This window comes from Myzus persicae, unplaced genomic scaffold (assembly GCF_001856785.1).
Source record: "Myzus persicae strain clone G006 unplaced genomic scaffold, MPER_G0061.0, whole genome shotgun sequence".
NCBI classification, from domain to species: domain Eukaryota; kingdom Metazoa; phylum Arthropoda; class Insecta; order Hemiptera; family Aphididae; genus Myzus; species Myzus persicae.
In genome coordinates, this window is record NW_019101928.1 from 324,334 (window position 1) to 345,446 (window position 21,113).

The 21,113-nt window shown below is 33.0% G+C and overlaps 2 protein-coding genes and 1 long non-coding RNA gene across 6 annotated transcripts in view; 2 read left to right on the top strand and 1 right to left on the bottom strand.

Moving 5' to 3' along the window:
* The window catches only part of LOC111030783 (LIM domain transcription factor LMO4.2-like), a 71,706-nt gene that overhangs the window by 13,771 nt on the left and 36,822 nt on the right, over nucleotides 1-21,113 (bottom strand). For 3 of the 4 annotated variants that reach the window (XM_022310453.1, XM_022310455.1, XM_022310456.1), the window contains 3 exons: nucleotides 7,439-7,573; nucleotides 7,097-7,234; nucleotides 6,910-7,044 (listed from right to left, as the gene is read on the bottom strand). In XM_022310453.1, coding sequence (XP_022166145.1) covers nucleotides 6,910-7,044; nucleotides 7,097-7,234; nucleotides 7,439-7,573 — 408 coding nt within the window. The remainder of the gene's footprint in view (nucleotides 1-6,909; nucleotides 7,045-7,096; nucleotides 7,235-7,438; nucleotides 7,574-21,113) is intronic. The other variant, XM_022310454.1, reaches the window with a different exon arrangement.
* Nucleotides 2,870-6,639, top strand: LOC111030782 (zinc finger MYM-type protein 1-like). The gene is made up of 3 exons (XM_022310452.1): nucleotides 2,870-3,529; nucleotides 3,789-3,938; nucleotides 4,018-6,639. Exons 1-3 carry the CDS (start codon nucleotides 3,388-3,390, stop codon nucleotides 6,297-6,299), a joined length of 2,574 nt encoding a protein of 857 aa, XP_022166144.1. The 5' UTR covers nucleotides 2,870-3,387; the 3' UTR covers nucleotides 6,300-6,639.
* Nucleotides 14,657-21,113, top strand: part of LOC111030784 — a 42,100-nt gene continuing 35,643 nt past the window's right edge. The window contains exon 1 of the long non-coding RNA XR_002604133.1: nucleotides 14,657-15,529. This is a non-coding gene — a long non-coding RNA (uncharacterized LOC111030784). The remainder of the gene's footprint in view (nucleotides 15,530-21,113) is intronic.

The following is a 21,113-nucleotide window of genomic DNA, read 5'->3' on the forward strand; positions in this document are numbered from 1 at the left end:
AAGCATAATACATATTAGACAATTTATATTGTTTTATTATACCGAAGATATATTATAAAGTCAACTGTGCGACGAATATAACTATATATGAAGATTATGTCCAGTGGCATATTTCAGGTGATGAGCCCCTCGGGAGTGGGCTGTGGTTATTTTATGTATTCATAATCATGTATGTATAGAGATGAAATTGTCAAATAAACAATTACAAAATGAATTTAACTCTTAAACAAACATTTAAATATATATAGTTGATAAATTGGGGCGCGTAGAAGAGGGAGCCCTTCATATCAAGAGTTGTTCTTCAATTTTGAACAAGGTAACAAGCTAATTAGTAATAAGTATTTAATGTTTATACAAGTGAAAAAAGGGAGCGACATTTTGTTCATCTATACTTCAAATAGTTACAATTTATATAATTAAGTAACCTAGTTATAATTAACTTATATATACTTTTTTTAAATCCAATTGAATGTATAGACATTTTCAGAATATGAAATAAAAATGTACTCTGTTATTCAAAAAAGTAAAAAACTTCAGAAATTAAACGATAAAAAATATAATAGTTTTGTTTAATGACTTCAAATCGTGTAAAATGTATATTTTCAAAAACGTGAATACTTTTCGAGGGAAATGATTGATTATCTTTAAAATAATCATCTTTTCTTATGATAATATATGAAATGATTGACTGTGCGATCACTGACTATATGGATGCGGATTATACTTGATAATATCTTATATGAAAGCGAACTTTGGATAACCACTACGTGAGAAACCTTTTTTTCCAAACCAATGAAATTAAATAATATTATAATATTTTATGGATACGCGTAGTTAACAACTATGTATACAACTGGCGTGCATCGGTGCAACAGCAGGAGTTTTTGGCGTCCAGTGCCGTCCACTGTTTTCGCAGTGGGTTTTTATCACCGGAAGGGGTAGTATATAATATAATATGATATATATAGAATAACGTTCGAGTCTCGAGTGGTGTGGGGTAGGGGGCGACTACGGCAGTGCATCGTCGTTTTGAAATATAATATCCGCCGTGACAAGGTGGTGTATAAATGTATGTGTATAGTGCGAGCAGAGAAGCGAACGGTCGGAGTGACGGCGAGCGGGAACGGACGGACGAAGCGGTGATGGAATGCCCGAGCGGCGGAATAAAAGGAATCGTTTACACAGGGTTTACCGAATCTGGGGATGAAATTTAATTAATCCGCTGGCAGTGTGCGTGCGTTCGTGTGTGTACGACGAGCACAGCAGAGTAGTATGACCGTCTACCCCCGCGCGTTCATCCGGTGTGTGTGTGTGTGTGTGTGTGTATTAATTAATTGGAGTGAAAGGGAATAAAGAGCCGCCGCCTCCTCCGTGACAATGCCGGGCAATGCGAATATTACAATATTGTAGCGCAACTACCCCTTTAGGCGTTACGGGGTGGAATATTGTTGTGGGAGATGTGTATATATATATATATATATATATACGAGTTATTGTTTTCTCATAATTGCCACTGCCACTGCCGCCGTCACTGCTGCAGTTATACGCGATTGTTGTACGCGCGTTCACATATTGGACGTAAAGTTTAATATATATATATATTGTATATTATGTATGTGTCACATGTCAATTAGCCACACACATGTTGCCATATTTCTATACCGTCGATGTAATAATATGTGTACATGTGCCGCGTTCGTATCATCGCGGACGTTATTTAATTGCTAATCCGGATGACCATATTATTATATTGTATACTAGTGAGTCGTCGTGCGTAATATATATATTATAATATTATGCTATGGAACGTTTATAAGTATAAAGTTACAATATATTTTTTTTTTTTTGTTAAAATGAGTTAATATTTTTTTTCTAATAAGAAAGTTTTCACATGAGGTTTGAACAACTATTATACATTTATAGCACTAAGAGCTTTTACAAAAAAAAATTTTAAATTAAAAAAAAATGTATAGCATATGATATTATATAATATAACATTTACACTTTTGCTAACGCCTCGCCTCCTGCTCTGACTCTATTATTACACATAAATACAGGTACACACTACACACGTATATAATGTCATAGCTTAGAGTTTTCGTACAAAATATGATACATATAATATTATATTTTGCGATTTTCGAGGTTAAAAATTGTTGTTGTTTTTTGGGTTGAAAAGCGATTTTCCCCTTTGTTATAAATCATTCGAAAGTAAACTTTTTCCATACTACGCGGTCGTCGTCAAAAGTTTGAAAACTCACCGAATTTTTTGCTTCTAGTACATAAATATAAAAAAAATACTCACATACACACACATATATATTTATAGTAGTATAATATAGTAGTATACTAGTTTCTCTCTCTTAGTTTTCGACTGCGATGTGTAGTAATATATAATATATACATTTGTCACAGTGGACACATACTACGATAGTAATAATAATATTATGGATATTGAAATATTGATATGACTGAAAATTTGAATTATTTGCGAAACCTCCAGGAATTATACAATCATTAAACACCACAAGCATTGTATATCGCGTTTATATATTATAATATATGGATAAACGACCGAATAATTATAATACGTGGAATGTTATTTTACGGGTATAGACTCCCAAGCCCCGAGTATAAACTGTACTTATTCTTGAATTCCACATCAAACACACTGTAATTCATCGACATTAATATCGTCCGCGCCGCTTAATACGAATAATTCGTTTGAGGGCGGGTCAGAACGTTTAATCACGGATCACCACGGAAATAGTTCCTATCTCCTGTATATCGGGTCTTGCATCCGAGGGCTGTTTGGATAACTAATCGCAGTGGATTAGTCGTACGGCCTAAGGGCATAGGCGTGCGCACGGGTGCAGCGAATGCTGCTTTCGCTGCACCTGACAATTTATTTTGGATTTAGTGGGCTGGTAGATATTTATTTGAAATGTATAATATTATACATGGAATGAATAATTTTAAACATATTGAGTTTATAAATAAAATATAAAATATGTTTAGTGTTATTCAAATGAAAAAAAAAATACTATATTATCAATACAAGTCTAAAAATAGATGGGTAATATTGGAGAAATTCGACGTACACACTAGATTACAAAAACAGACACAACAATAATAACAATAGCGCATTAACCATCCAACCAGTGTAGCGGCCAGCGATACGAAAACGCAATGAATGTCCATAATGACCATAATTAGTTATAAACTTATAATCAGATCACATATTCACATAATCTAATTGACTGTTATATTAAATTTGTAATTTAATAACGATATTTCGCTGTTACTGCAGTCTGCAGTCTTATTTCAAATTGGACCTCGTCTTAGTGTTCTGTTACTTGTTACTTAGTTATTTTAATTTTTCATATCATGTCGAGTAAACGACTCGGTGGTCAGGAAAAAGTTCGTGCAAAAAAAAAACTGTTACTGTTGAAGACTAGTGAAAAGTGCCACAAGATAAATGATTTTTTTTCAAATAAAAAAAAAACAGAAATAAAAGAATTAATAGCAGGTAAGTGATTAATATTAGCATTATAACAACAAGTAATTTTATAAAGTTGTATCTTTATGCACCTATAATCACAGATAAAATACACCACGCTTAAGCTATGATAATTTATTATATTCTTTATTTATATTTACCAAATTTTTTCTATTTAACCTTGTTTGATAATACCATTTTAAGTCATTCCTATACCTACTTAACAATTTATTTTGTGAAAACTATTACCTATTTGAAATTTAAATGAATTTTCATGTTTTCTTAACAGATGATCAAAATACAAAAGTTTTGTCGCATGAAGGCTGTACACCATCAAACGTTTTATTTAATACACAAACTAGTGATTATGAAGACAATGATTTACTTCCATCGTCAGAGTTAGAGTTAGAGTTAAACAGTTCTGAATGTATAGATGCAGGTAATAAATTAAACATAATATTGATAAATTATGTATGAAAACTAAATATACTAATAATATATATGTTTTTATTTTTTAGCTGAAAGTATTGAATCATGTTCTTTATCATTGATAAAGAATAAGATATTGATACATGTAGATGATCCAATAAACCCTCTTTCATCTAATCGACTTGAATTTAATGAACGTATAGGCAAAGGTCCTTATCGTCCAATTTTAGAAATATTTCCAAGGCAAAAACAAGGTAGTTGTATGCGTTCATTTCAGAAATCATGGTATGATTTATATGATTGGCTTGAATATAGTCCAGCAGCTGATGCTGCATTTTGTTTTCCATGCCGCTGTTTCAGTGGAAATGAAAACAATTCTTCGCAATTGGAATTAACTTTTTCCACAACTGGTTTTAAAGGCTGGTACCGAGCACTTCATATGTTTAAGAGACATAATTTATCTAAAGCACATATTAATAGTACAAAATCTCTGGTTCATTTTAAAAATTCTAAGTCAATTGATGAAATAATTGATATCAATAAAACAGTATGTCTTAAAACAAGGGAGGCTGAACGTTTGAAAAACAGAAAATTAATGGAAAGATTAGTTGATATAACTATTTGTCTTGCCAAAGGTGGGCGGCCATTCCGTGGTCATGATGAAAGTATTAATAGTCATCAAAAAGGTTTATTCAGAGAGTTTATCCAAGTATTAAGTAAATATGATGTTGTTTTAAAAGATCACATTGATTTTGGACCAAAAAACGCTCAATACACTAGTAACAGGATTCAAAACGATATTATTTTTTCAATTCATAATGTTCTTAAAAAAAAAATTTATAACTCATTAAATCAATCATATATTTCAATAATTGCTGATGAAACATCTGATGTTGGACATCACGAGCAATTATCAATTGTAATAAGACATTTTAATTCTATGACTAATCGACCTGTTGAAACATTTTTGGTACTAAAACGTATGATATCAGTTAATGCAGATTCTATTTTTCAAGCAATAACTGATGTTCTCAAAGATCAAATAAAATTAGAATGGAGTTCAGTTGTTTCTGTGTGTTTTGATGGGGCGGCAACAATGGCTGGTAGTATTTCTGGTGTTCAGGCAAAATGTAAGGAAGAAAATAGTAAAATTTTGTATGTACACTGTTATGCGCATTGCTTAAATTTATCTCTAATTGACTCTATTTGTGACAAATCTAGCAATAAAAATCCTAACCAAAATCGAGTTTTATTTGATTTTCTTGGAACCGTTCAATTTGTTTACTCTTTTATTGAAGGGAGTCCCATGCGTCATGCTATATTTGAAAAAATAGCTAAAGAAAATGGTGCTCACGTGCAAACATTAAAATCTTGTTCCGTTACCAGATGGGCTTGCCGTGCAGAAGCCGTAAATGCAATAAAAAATAATTATGGTGCAATACTTCAAGCATTAAAAACAATCAATTTAAATTGTTCAATTCCTGAAATGCGGGCAAAAGGCCAAGGTCTTTTACATCAACTTCAAACTTTTAATTTCATATTTTGTCTAAATATGATGCAAGTTATCTTACAGCTAGTTTTGAAAGTAAGTTCTGCCTTACAAACACCAAATTTAGAATTGTTAACTGCAGTTATGATAATTAAAACACTCAAGCAGTCATTGATTTCATTACGGAATGACTCTCAACATTTTAAATCAATGTTTGAAAATACAAAAAAAATGTGCTATGAAATGGATATTGAAATACCTGAAGTAAAAACAAGAAAAATTTCTAAAAAACTAGAAGATAAATCTGAAACACAACATATATTTAAAAATAAATATGATGAAATGAGAATTTTGGTATTTTATTCAAATTTGGATGTACTTCTTAATGGATTAGAAGAAAGATTCAAACAAGATACATTGGATGTAATCAATGCTATTGGTCTATTAGTCAACCTAGATGATGAAAGTGAAACTTCAACATATAAAATATTATACACATATTTTTCAATTTCTGCTGATGATTTATGTTGTGAAGTTAATCTTTTGAGATCTACTGAAGATACACCAAAAGGTACCAACTCAGGTTCTGTACACAAATGGCTCGATTGGTTAAAACAGTATGGTAGACATGACATTTTTAAAAATTTTTTTCACTGTCTTAAAATGTTTGTGACAATTCCAGTGACTAGTTGTAGCTGTGAACGTAGTTTTACAAAACTCAGCATTGTAAAAAACAAATTGAGAAATACTATGTCACAAGAAAGATTGGATGCACTTCTATTTTTGTTTGTAGAACAAGAACTTTTAACTGGTATTGACTTAAATGATGTAATTGATGAATTTAAACATTTGCTTCCTAGTAATCGCAGACTTATATTGTAAATTGTTAAATATATTTATAAAAGTATAGAATAATATATTAAATTACATAAAAATATTATTAATATTATTTTTTATTTACAATTTATTATATTTATTATTATCATAATAGGCATTGTCATAGAGTGATGAATTTATATGGATGGTGGGAGGGTATACCTTATAATGATTCAGGTACACAAGTGATAATAATATGAACGTATTAAGTATTACATTTTTACACTATGGGGCTAACAGAATTCAGGGGGGGATATATTAAGGAAATAAGTGGGCTGCTTATTGTTCATTAGGGCCGGTTAAAATGTATGCTGCACCCGATACAAAACCCTGCGCACGCCTATGCCTAAGGGCGATCCTAACCGGCCATTCCCGCGTGGATATATACAATGCTGGTGCTGGTGTCGATGCCGCTGCCGTGGGGGATGTTTTGGCTGACGAATTCTAAATTCTTCGCTTCACCTGACCTCCGCAATCCCGACAAATAACGGCGTGACAGTGTGCGATGCACGTATAATAATAATATTATTATTATGCTAACAGTATATACTATATATACACTAAAATTTCACGACGGCACGAAACATACGATATTATTGTAGTGGTTTATTATTACCTGTGATTGCACTGTTGGCACGCGAAACACTCCAAGTGATACACGTTGCTACGGGCCCTCATGACCATCTCAAACGCCGGTATGTCCTTGAAGCAAGCAGCACACATGCCTTTATTGCCAAACATCCTGTAAAACCTGTCAATCAGTAATAGCATCATACGGTGTGTGACGTGTCCGCCATTAATACCTGAAGTAATCCTTTTTGCACAATATCATGTTCGCCTTGGTGTACAGGGTAGATCCGACTTCGCCCAGTCGACATCCGCAGCAACCACACATCAAACAGTCTTCGTGCCAAAACAAATCAAGCGCCTTCAACAGAAATCTGCCGAAAAAAAAATTAAATAAAAATCATAAAATATGCACAATATTTATAGAGGACGCTGAACGTTTTTTATGCCATCACATATTAATGTATTATATAATATTAGGACAACTGCGATAAGAGCCAATATTTTCACTTTGTTTAAAATTAAATATAATATTGTCAGTGTATCATTTTAACATATACGTAGGCAGTGTGCCATACCTATCGGTTATGTGTTTTCCGCATCCGGCACACTCTTGTCCTCCCGTCGATGCGGAAGCGCCAACGTTGGCACTAGACTTGGTAGCCGTGCTAGCTGCTACTTGACTGGCTTTGACGTCCATTGTCATCTTACTCCTGCAGAACATAAGTAAAAAAAACACAATTAAAAAAAAAAATCACATAGTATATAACTTAACAGAATAGAGTTATGATGGGTGCGTTATTTTCTTTTTAAATATATAGTTTTGACCTGATACCGAGTATCATACTTCATTGGTTTGACGTATCTATACTTACAGAAACGTACCACCACGTAAAAATAAAATATATTATACCTAGACGTTTCCGGTTAGTTTTATGAACAATACCGCGATATTCGACAATACCACAAGAGATCGTGTTCGAATGGCTTGGTTTATGAGTTTTCGGGGTTTAAAATGCAGTAACGAATATTATATATCCAGACGGCTGTGTATAACTACTATAAAGTTCACCCCGCAGACACCGCGTAGCTTTTTTTTTATTCTTCAGAACCTAGACGTAAAGAGTTTTTTTCACGTTTTAGTTTTTATAGGCTTTATTATATATGTATATATATTGTCGGGCGCAGTGGTTTTTACTTTTCTTTTTATTTTACGATCGGATCAAAAAAAAACCCCAACGTCCCTATTTTTTTGTTTTGCTTAAAGACCGAAAGACATTTGGTATGCCGAGTTTGACGTGAAACATTAAGAACAATATCAAATAACGTTTTTTTCCGACGGGAAGGGAGACAAAAATATGGAATTTCTTTCGAAAGACAACTTTAATGCGTTTAAGTGTCCTTATTTAGTATTCAGCCGGAAGACCTGTTGTTGCCGGCAAGATAAAAGCTCTGTTCGGAATATCAAAACACAAATATTGTAAGGGGATGTAAAAAACTTTGTAGTAATGGAGAAGGGGAATTATATTTTTTTCTTATTACGAAAAGTACGATGTGCGATAACTGTGACAAATTAGGGGGTTGTATTTTATTTTTTTTAAATAGATGCGATTTGTGTCAAGACATCTTACGAATGTTAAATTCACAATAATGTTGTATACAAACAACAAAAGTCCCCCCAGAACGTGTAGGTTAGGTGTGTCGGTATAAACAAAGCAATTCAGATTTCAAAATAAATTGAGGCAAAATGTGATTTTCAAATGACAATTAGAGAAGGTTTGATAATGATATATTAGAACTCGGTTCACCTTAAATATATACTGCGCTTATACACATACAATATAAATGTATACCATGCAAATACTACGGTATAATTAATGTTATGTTTGATCATTTGATGACAAACGCCTATGTTGATTGTAGAAAATCAATTTCCCGTAGAAAATATATATTTTATTAATGTGCACCACGCCGTGTGGTTGTTCTTGAATAAAGTTTAATAACGCATTACAAGTGATTGAATATACATACTTAAGTCTTCGAGGGTAGGTATAATAGAATATATTATATGAATGAACATTATACACCCACTTTTGATAGTTCTGTTATAACAGCTATCACTGTCATAATTTTAGTTGTTAAGTTTATCAAATTATTCAATTAACTCTAATCGGTTGTAATGATAATTTGAATAATTAATCATTTGAAAATTATCGAAATTTACATATTAATGATTTATCGGATTAACATAATCATATTATTTTTAGTGTGCGTGTAATAAAACATATATGTAAGCGTATCTCTGCTGCAGTTCTAAGCCATACAAAGATTTATCCACTGCAGTTGTGGTTATCATCAACCTATTTTTAAAAAAATATTTAAAAAAAACCGATATAGGTGATTATAAAATATAATAAATTTGTCTATAATAGCTATCGATTAGTATTCTTTCGCAGTTGTGTTGTTCCCTCTGGGGCGAGTGGAGTTGTGCGTGAGAGCCACAGAGGGCTGCCGTGCTCGCCACGCACAGGTGTATTCGGCAACAACCCCTTCGGACCCTTGCGCGAAGGGTGACACACACGACGTGTCGTTGATTTATGCACACCAGACGGTTGTCATGCGGTGAAATCCGATGGTCATTTTTCACTTAACCCGCGACGCGTGTTATTGAGTGAACTTTTATATAATTTTTCGTTTTGTTTTTTTTTCACACACGCAGTGTGTACGATATACATATATATATAGTTCTCTGGCGTTTCCGGCAGCGGCGAATCAATCATACGCCGGCGGTGGACGCATGCGGCTGTCTGCACCGCTTGGTTTTATCGCCTCGAAATATAATTGTACCATTACCATAGTTATATTATAATACCTATTATATTATATTATATTATTCGCCAAGGTTTGATTAATTATTATTATATGGTACGTTCAAACGTTGAGCCTCCGTGGTGTTTTGGTGTATGATATGTATTATATTATAGTGTGTTGTGAAAACACGACGGGCACCAGCGACGTGCGTACACGTAACTGTTGTAGCGGGGACGACAAGCGCGAACAGGAATCGAAATATGTATGCGTTTTTGTTGTACCCCGACAGTCCCGACTGCAGTGGCGGTGTTTATAGACCAATTTATCAAGCCGATAATAGCAGTATATATACAACTGCAGAGCGATGAGAGGTACGGGCGCCGCCGCCGACTACTACATAAATTGCGTACAATAATAATAATAATAATATCGTTGTTTGTGGGGATGGTGGTTGTGGTGATTGTGGTGGGAGGAGGTGAGGGTGAAATTGTTAATCCGACGGCCTCGGTCGTAAAGATGATAGCAGTCGTTATGCTGTGGAGACGTTTTTAATTAGCTTAAAATAATCGCATGTACTTAACTTGTTTAACCGATCAATACTGCAGTTCTCGGCTGTGTTTAATGTGCGGTGTACTCCGAAAGAGCTATATACGCTAATAATAATAATTTAAGCTCGCCGTAATGCTGTGATTTAAAAAGCCGATTTCGTGCTGAAAAATGTATAGTTATGCCGTTCCATGACATGTAGGTAAATTATGGCTTATAGTAATTAAATACGAGACTGACAATTAGTAATCAACGAACATTTTCAAGTATTCTAATATGTTGTGTTTGACGTTTGTAAATTATGTATTATAAAAATCATAATATCGTAAATCGTAATGTATAATAGGTAGTATCTAAAAGGTTGGGTCGTTGGAATATAATGACCGATTGTGCCAATCAAGTATGCAGGATTAGTTTCAAGTTATAGGTACGCATAATATGTGTACCTGGCGGAAAATTATTGTACTCGAAAATCGAATTATTTTGTGGATTCACTTTAGAGTTTAAACAGTATAAGAATTCATAAAAAAAATAAAAACATAACGTGGCCGTGGTAACAATCCGAAAATAAATAAAGTCAAAAACATTGGTCGAGTTAAAATGTATAAATTCTGCACATTTACTTCGTACATTCGTGATCAGATGAGGTATAAGAAATAGAATATTACCAAATACCAAGACAGATTTATAAGTCCATTTTGATATAACACTACGAGCTATAATATTGTAAATGATTGTTAACAACAATTATTTATTCAAACGATGTTATAATTTTTGTTTGTAAGGTAATTAAAATGACTTTAAAAGAAAAATACACTTCTAACCAAAACATTTTTTTTTTTTTTAACGCAAAGGGGGAATTTCTACCCTCGTGGTCCCCCTCAAAGTAGTAATGACTTATTTAAAATAAATAATAGGTATACTACTATAGTACGCACTGTGAAAATGGGTATGGCAAACTCGAAGCCCGTAGGGAATATTAATTTGTTTGTTGTAACCAATTATTTTTTGTAAGCAATTTTCTATACACATTTATACAATTATATAGTAATTAATATTTTTATTTTTCAACTACATGGTATATTACATTTTTTGTCAAGTTAAAAATATTTTAAAAATATAGAAATTTCAAAAAGAGTAAAAGCTATAAAAATGAAATAAAGTTAAAAAAAAATACAATTAGTATGCTACGATTGAACGGATACAATTAATTCTTTATAACCATGTGCCCGTGTGTAACTAGAAATATACGAAATAATAAGATATAATAGCACAATGTAATAAAATGATTGGTACAAAAGTTGGGAGTTTACCAATTGCGCTTAAAATGACCTTTTAATATACCAATTGCGCTCTGTCTTTTTTGGGTCGATATACCAATTGCGCTCTGTATTTTTTGGGTCGATATGCCAATTGCGCTATGTCTTTTTTTGGGTTGATAGACCAATTGCGCTCAGTTGTTTTCAGGGTTTATATTATTTTTTAAATACACGTTAATATTAATAATAATTGTACAATATAAATCTATACCAAATTATACACATAGATACAAGTAAATAATACATAATTAATATACATAAAAATATAAAAATATAATTACAATTTATGTTTCCATTTAATGTTTTTTATATTTTACTGTAATAATAAGAAACTGGTTTTAAAAATTCTTTGCAAGTAATTTTTCCGGATTTGTATTTCTCAATAATAGATTCTATGGCCACTTTTTTCACTAAATACGCTCGGTTTGGTGTATATTTATCTTCTTCAGTACTGTTTATTGCAGTATAGGTAAGTGTTGGTTTGTGTTTCTATAATCGCTTTTAGAAAGACAAAAATATTTGGATGTGAGGAATAAAAATTTGATGAAAACCTTCACATGCATTGGTTAGGTTAGGTTACGTACGTTCAAAGCTTATTGTATTCGATGCCCACAGTATGGGAGGGAATGTAGAGGTTGATGATATATCATTTTCAACGATATAGTCAGTGAATTTAGTAACATTTGAATTCGTTGGCTAAATTGTCATTAATTCATTTATAAAAACATCCTCCACTTCATTGTGTGGAAAAAGTGACAAGCCAAAAATTAAATGTAGCCATTTTCCTATTTCAGAATCTATGTTTTTATACTCAGCTTATAGTCCATATCTTTGGATATTCCTCCACTAAGCTTGTGTGAAATGAAACCTACAACCTACCAGAGTTATTGAAGGCCAAACTTTTTAAACAACAAAATGAATCGCTTGTTTAAAATCGGCAACGACTGTTTTTGGACTAAAATAAAGGTTAAAAGTTGCACATTTACTGTGTATATTCATATGTAACTTTTTCCGCCGTGTAGTAACTTACATATTATGCCCATGCAAAAATAAGGAACCTACAATATAAGTAGCGCAATTGGTGTACTGACCTAAAATTTAAGCAGCGCAATTGGTATACTGACCTAAAATTTAAGCGGCGCAATTGGTATACTGACCTAAAATACAAATATTGTTTTAGGCGCAACTGGTCCATGCCCCAAAAGTTGATATTGTTGTAACTGATAACAAATATATAACGGGACCTTGAACCTCATTTTTAAAAATCAATAATTAGTTTCAAGTTTTAACCGATTTTGTAACAAGAGATAAATTATAATACCTATGATAAATATATAGTGTTTATTGTTTCTTTTGGGTCACCGGTATATTACATTTTAAATGTTTAAATGTTTTTCAAGTGAAGTTTTATTAATATCGACTTTATTACAACCAATTTTCACTGTATTAGGTTATTGTACATTTACATTTTTTTTTTATTCAAAAATATGGACCAACAACATGAATATTACTTAAAAATAATTTTAAATTTAATCTAACCGTGGTGACAAGAATTATTGTTATATATATTATATTATATAAGTGGAGGTAAGATATTATAGGTAAGTACGGTGAACAACACACATCGTATGATACAATATTATCCACTGCAATACGTATAGTAGTATAGAAATATGGGAAAATCAGGTGTTGATGTTAACGTTGAAATTTTATAATACGATTTTCGTACTGGCTACCGCTGGCAGTTTTGAACGAAAAGGATAATACATAATTTGCAAAAGATTATACGGTAAAGTGAACAGCGCACTGCAGATAAGCCATTGCCGCCGGTTGATTGTCGCACCATACGGGGCCGAAGGGGTGTAAATGTTTAAGTACACAAAAAAGCGAAGGCGCACGACATTCGAAAGACGACGGCATCATAATAATATAATCATAGGTACATCGTTTATAGTTATATAGGTATGAATATTTATTATTTAAACTAATTTAAAAACTCACTCTCTCTTCTCAAGTCCAAAAACGTAAATTAAATTGCACCCACTGTTTTTGGAACGGTAACGAAACATTGAATGAGCACGCAACCTCACTCAGTCTTCCGCACGCGTTAATACACGTGATATTATAATATTTATTTATTAATATTATATGCTCTAGAAACATTTATACGACACACTCTTATCCGGCCGTTGGCGTAGAATATGATTAATTAAAACTATATATAGTTGCAACTTGCTTATAGGTATTTTTGCAAGTGCATAATAGATATTTACAATGCTAATCTATGATTTTGCTGCCCTGGGTGTACCTACTATTTTTAATGCCCTCTTTTCTCCACCAACATTTTTTTTAAGTGGAGATTTTTCTCACCCTTAAAAAAACTTACAACATTCGTGTACAATTTGCTGTCCCGAAAAAAAGTGCTACCGGGGCAATTGCGGTTGCCCCACCCCCCTACTGCGCCACTGTACATGTATATATGTATATGTGTATTTTGTGTGTATACGGATGTAGGCACATTGTAGGTGTATTATGTATACTTGTGCGTTGCCGTCACTACCTATATCGTTAAGGTTAAATCTGCTTTTTTTGTTTTTTGTTGAAAGTGAGGAGCATTCATACGTGTACAGTAACTGCACGACTCTCGCGAAGGGGTTCGTCGACGTCGGCAGTGGATATATGTATTATATTATTATGATATTATAAATTATAATATACAAGCGCGAATTATTATTAGTTTATCAGATAAAGCGCTGGAGGTGGGTTTTAGGCTGTGGAAAATAATAATAACAAAACAGAATGCTTGCGTGAGTGTGTTATATCCATCGTCTCTCTCTCTCTCTCTCTCTCTCTTGACACTGGCAGCCGGGTGTGGGAGTGGTGGTAGTACGATGGAGGTAAGTGCGCCCTGAGTACTACAATATTATATTTGTGTGTGTGTGTGTGTGTGTGTGTGTGTGTGTGTGTGTGTGTGTGTGTGTGTGTGTGTGTGTGTGTGTGTGTGTGTGTGTGTCTGTGCTTATGTGTATATTGTGTATACCTGTACGCGCACAAAGGAATACACGTGCCGCCGCCGGTGTGTTGTTAAAGGCTCAAAAATGTTTTAATTAGCGTTGTAAACGACGTCGACGGTGTGGATGACGTCGGTCCCATCCCTATCTGCTACTGCTACCCCCGGTCGCGTAACATTACAACCGTCGAGGGTGCAGATACCTGATACACCCATAGATTTATAATATTATGTTGAGCAGGAAAACGCGTAGGGATCGAACGTACGATCGAGGTGTACGTTATTGTGGACGACTTTTCTTCTGTTGTTTTTAGTTTATGCACGATTAAACAATTATTGTATACATACCTCCTGTATAGGTAGATTAAATCGGTTTTGCTTGTTCGATGTTCATAATTAGATAATTAGGCATTACTTATTATAATATTATGATGTATTTTCAGTGTTGTATATACAGCTGCACGTTGTCAATCGTTTATTTTTTATATTATGAGCATTGTAATTGTTTAGTGCTATATAATAGTACCGAACTACAAATTAAGTTTGTGTCAATGGTTGAAATAGAAAAGCCGAATACACGCATTCTGCATTTATTTTAATATAGTATATCGTTTCACAAAAAAAAAAACAGTGATACCAAATGTTATTGAAATAGGTATTTAAGTAGGTATACCTGTTTTTGCGGAAACTAATGCGCTTTACTTGCGGTTATGCAGATTGGGTAACCACTGCTATTTTTCATTGTATCATTTTTTTTCTATTTTTCATTCGTTGTTTTTGGTCTAATGAAAGCTCACTGCTTCCGAGTCACCATTTAATATTATTATTAATAACTTAATTATAGTGGTGTGCTTTTCGATGACATTCCGGCGATATGATTCTTGTACGTGTACTTTATAGAAGTATAGTGTATAGAACACTCTGATCCGGCGAATCGAGTTACCCGTCTTCCGAGGATTATACGCTCCACACTGCTCGTTAAGGTAAGTCACAAATCACTAATCAGTCAACATTATTCTCGCCGATTCCTTGAAGGGATAAGCAATTTCCATAAACCACATCTTCTCAACTGTTATGCGGACATTTTTGTATTTACGTTATCATAATATTATATAGTGTAATGTGTTTATTATAAATTGTGTCATGTAGATTTGTAAAATCCAAGTAAGACCTTGGTAAATTATTATTATCATCGTCCGACAGTATCTTTTAGTATAACATAATTATAGTATGGATACGACAATTCGCTTAATTCGATATAATTTACCAAGAGGATTCGTTTAATGATAATATTCTCGTCCAGGAGTATAATATACGAATCCATTGATCATCGCTTCAAAGCTGTGAATACAGAATATAGCTAGGTATACACATAATATATCTTGTTATGATCGGTCTTCGTTGCACATACGTCGGGACAAATTCCTTGTGATACAATATGTGTAGCAAGTACTCCATGTCGTATGATTAAATTATTATTAATAACCCTTCACTCATTCATTCGCTCGATGAAGGCAGTACGGCGTGGCGGTATAAACGTATTTTGAGTTCAAACATTACCGCGGCCGCGAGCCATCGTCGTCGTTTGCTGCCGGTCCGAGAAAATTAATCCGAACGGCGAACACCCTGAGGGGGTTGGAAATACGCGTTTCGCTAAAGACATTGTCGCCGGCGACTACCACTAATGGCAACAATCCTTATCACGTGTATTTACGTCGGTTTAATTATGTGTGCCAGTGTGTGTGTGTGTGTATAGTGTATGTGTATGAAGTTTTGCGCCGTGTCCCCCGGGGTTTCTCCCGCGGAGAGATTGCTAAACAACAAAGTTATGTGCTCGGGATTTACTTGACCGTGTTCAAAAGCATTATTACGTCAGAGAGTATAAATTCCGAAATTCATCGTTCAGAATCACGCAGCAGCGGAGCCCTTCACTCTCCGTTCCCTATATATATATAGGTATATATTATAATCGAGCGCCACGCCGCGTGTCTCTGCAACACGAGGGCAGGCGAGTGACAGCCAACCAACCTCTGTTGCCACCGAGGCCAAGTCACGGTGGGGTTTGCATTCTGAATTCTTGGCATTATACAGGACGCAAAATGTCTGTAATCCGTGCCGTAGACGATGGGTATATAAGGTACACAATTTTTGTCCGTAACGCTCGCGTATATATTATTATGCTATATAATAATTATTATGAATATTTTATACGAATTTACTCCGTTCGAATAATCCAGTAATATATAATATTATGTTTATAGTCATTTAAAACAAATTAAAGTCGATAAGTCGTGTACTCGTAATCCGTAAATGAAACAAAAATTTAAAACACAATTTCAAGATGTCTTCATAAATAGTTTTAAACGGCGCCACAATAATTTATCAGAACTTTTATAAAATGTAGTATGGAAAAAAAGAAAAAACGAATCTCGTGATATACATATAGAAGGTTGAAAAAAGTGTTTTGAGAAAAATATTTCTAATTTAACTTCAGTGTAGAGTGGTTATTATTAAGCCTGAAAGATTAATTAAAAAAAAGTTGTTCGTTTAATTTTTACAATCTGTTGTTAAAACAATACTAAAAAAAAATGTTTACTTTATTGTGAACTATATAATATATACATACACTTTTTTGTTTCTGTAATAATGCTCTTTTCCAAGTTATTACGTAATTATTTGGTAAAATAAATAATAAAAAAAAAAAGAAAAATACGCCATTGTTTACTCGTTAAAAAAAAATACAAAATTATATTATAATAAATGAAACGGCGCGGCGGAGGGGAAAAAACATAGACTGCGACTTTAACAGGTAATTAGATTTCTTTGGTGAATTAACTCGACGAGCCAAGATTGCGAGAATTCAACCCCAACAAAATGCTGAAGACTGCTCGCAGTGTGGGGGTAAAGCGTGGGGTAAAAAAACGGTCGTTTGTCTTGAACGACTGGTTACGTCGCTAAGTAAAGAACGTTAAAAAAATGTGAGAGAAAGATGAAAACCGAAACCTTTTGTTGCGGCGATACTTGCTTATATATATTATATTATAACCGACATATACGAATGAAACAGCGTCAGGCCTTTTTTCTTGTACCTTTTCCTCGGTCTTTGCACACTGCAGTAGTGTCAGAAACGTTCTATTTATTAATATATCATTATATATCTACAGATAGAGAGATAACCTCGCTGTAATTGAGTGAAATAGCTATTATTTCTGAGAACACAGCGAACTGAAATTCGTACGAGCGGTATCTGTGGAATGGACATTATATGTAATATACATTTTCTATGTGTATTACATGTGTATTACATGGTATATGTAATATGTTATATGTATGAACACTATGAAGTGGCATTGCGCACAGATGCCATGTACTAAAGGGGACGTGACGCTATGGTTTTCGTCTTATATTGTATAATCGAGTAAAGTTTTTAAAAACTACGCACCGGAAATCCGGTCCTCCATTGCAGAGCAATACCTTCAGGGACTGTTGTTATACTTCGCCATGTTCGTCGTAGCTGTAGGTACGATAGGACGTATATTGTACGCGTCTTCTGTCATTAGATCGTTACGCACTTTTACTGTAGGTACGTATGGCCACCGTTCCGGTAAACGCGCCCAGGGGAACGATCAAGAAATGCTGCTCTTCGTTCTCAGCGACCGCCGCGGACGGTTACAATAAATAATATATATACGTCGTCGTTACGATCGACAAACATCTCCCGTATCGCATCGCCCCTGCGACCCTAGATGTAAAGGTACAATAAACGTGGTTATACGTTGTTTATCCAATTTAATATATATTATAATAATACAGCAAAATTATACAACAGTCTTTTTTAAAAAAAATTGTTTTGGGTAATGTTTGTGCGGACAAAGAGGTTATTATTATTTGATAAATTTTCAGCTCCTCCATCGAATATTTTTTCTTCAATATTAAAATGTGTTTAAGTCGGAAAAGTAACCTAACCTTTTAAAATGTTATAATATCGTAAAATATGTAAATCTTTTTCATATGAATATGAGCATTCGTTAACTTTGCAAAGTTTCATGCGCAGGGCGTTATCAATCCGGCCAATTTCCTATTTTACTTTCAATAAGAATGATATACATATCCACAATATGGAAACATCATTTTACTTAACTTCCTGATTTTACAACGAAATATAATTCATATACAATATAAATTGATAAATTAAAAGAATATATTTAAAAGCGATATTTACGTAGGTACCGTAATGGTATGTAGACATTTGATCAAACTTATAACACAATAATATTATAAATACAAAACTAACAAAACATAATATTATATTGCAGTAATATGTTTTTATCAGATAATATTGTAATATTTCATTAATAAATCTAAAATCAAATAAAAAATTTAAAAGGGGAAACCGGTACAATAAGAGTCTTAGTCCTTAGACTCTGAGGATATTATAGATTCATATAATAATTAATAATTGATACTGTTTATCATATTTTATCAATGAAATTGAGAGTGGAAACTCTAAACCTAATTGGATATAATATATTCCAAATCTCTCGAGCTGAGAGAGTTTTCTTGAGGCAAAGGCGAACGCGATCGGGAGGTTAGACCGCGTAGTTTATAACTGGTAGGATGCGAACAGAGTGAGTTGGTCCCTTTTCCGTCTTCATTATTTTATCACATGTCGGATTGGCATCGGCTCCATCAATATTCAATACCCGCATAAAGTCTAAGGTGGCTTTTGTAGTAGCGTTGTAATTAATGCGACATCTTGCTACTATTATAGTGCTGCCCAGTTCGTTTTCACTGTTTTCAGCCGTATATTGCGGTTGTTGTAAACCGCGGGATGTTGTTGTTGTCGAATTCAAACTATGAGCGAGTTGTTACGGTGTTGTCATATGATATTATAAGATAGATTTGGCCAAAATGCAAAAACACTGATCGACGAGAGTACCTTCCGTCGTACCTTTATAATCCGTATGTATCGTACTCACGATAATATTATCAACAGATGTATTGGTATAATATTGTACAGTACTATATTATCTAGTTTGGCAGAACCCGTACTATAGGAAAGTCGAATCGTGTAGTAAGCCATATTTCATAACGCCACCCCTAAAATTGTGTATTTAGAAGTATAAATATAATATATTTATGTTTACGTATATCGTGCATACATATTATTCGAAATAGTTTACATAATTATTACATATAATAAAGTGTCTCAGTACAATAAACTAATGTCACTTCAATTATGCTTTTAAAGTATAATTTTTTTTAAAGCGATTGTTGATATTAGAATTTACATAGCACTTTTAGCATATTTCGGTAATTAACTTTGGATTGGCCGTATAATGTGTATCAAACGTCGTTTATCCACTTTCGTTCAATTGTATTCACTGTACCTACATGGCTATACATGGATATAATATACTCAATAATGTGATAAGATGGAAAATAATATTATGTTATGTTATTTATTCTCCGTTATTTATTATTATCCTCAGATGGAAAAAAAATTATTATAATTAATATATATATATATTCATAACTGCGACATTATGTTATCGGTGTAGGTATGTGTTAAATCCTCCCTATTCATCACAAAATGTCAACTATGGATATATTATAATTAAATTTGTTCGTAGAGACGTTAACAGTGTTTTCAATTTGCATTGGAAATAATATCATCCACTCGTGATGTAATTAAAACATTCGGGAGGGCTTTGATAACCATTTATTAAACCGTATTATTTTATTGTAGCACCGTCGTTGGTAATTTTTGTACAATATTAATAATTAATTTTTGAACTGTCGGTTGCATTGACATATTATTCTACAACATTATTTTGAATATATATAGTACATCAACGGTTGGTTGTGACATATCCGATTAATTAAAGTCTATAACGGCAATTATAATTATTGTTTTATTCAGTCTATTCATTCGGAAAAAGTATAATTAAATGGTTTCACAAAGGATTTTAAATTACATTTTATTCGGAAAAATTCAAATATAGATATTAAAACGGCTAGACGATTTTTTGTTATTATTTAATATAGGCACATAAACAAATACAATATAATATATAATAGGTAATACATTGACATGGATTTTAATTATATTAAATTGTATATTTACCTATATACCTGAGGGTATGTATTATTTCATTAAATAAATGTAATAATTCTAATTTATATATAAACCATTCGTGCAGTAAAAACAAAAATCATATAATACATATTCAATTTTCTGAAAATAATAAGTATAAAAGTATAATATTATGTTATAATGTGACTCAGTGGAAACCCAACTGGACTTATAAAATAATTATGATATGACGACGAGACGTGACTGTCATTATATTATTATTATGGTCATACATCACAACCACCGCATCATCAAATAATAATAACAATCTAAACAGTCCGACTGTTATCGTAATGATATATATATTATTATGCACATGTGCTGTGTGTGTTTATGTGTTGATATGCATATTGCATAGGTTAGATTAATGTACCTATATTATGTGATATTATATTATTATATTATTACACGATGCACTCCTCGACTTACCC

Bases quoted from the DNA above. Each gene is read 5' to 3' on its own strand.
- LOC111030782 (XM_022310452.1), top strand. From the start codon at position 3,388: ATGTCGAGTAAACGACTCGGTGGTCAGGAAAAAGTTCGTGCAAAAAAA. The intron at 3,530-3,788 runs GTAAGTGATTAA...TTTTCTTAACAG, and splicing joins AATAAAAGAATTAATAGCAG to ATGATCAAAATACAAAAGTT. The intron at 3,939-4,017 runs GTAATAAATTAA...TTTATTTTTTAG, and splicing joins TTCTGAATGTATAGATGCAG to CTGAAAGTATTGAATCATGT.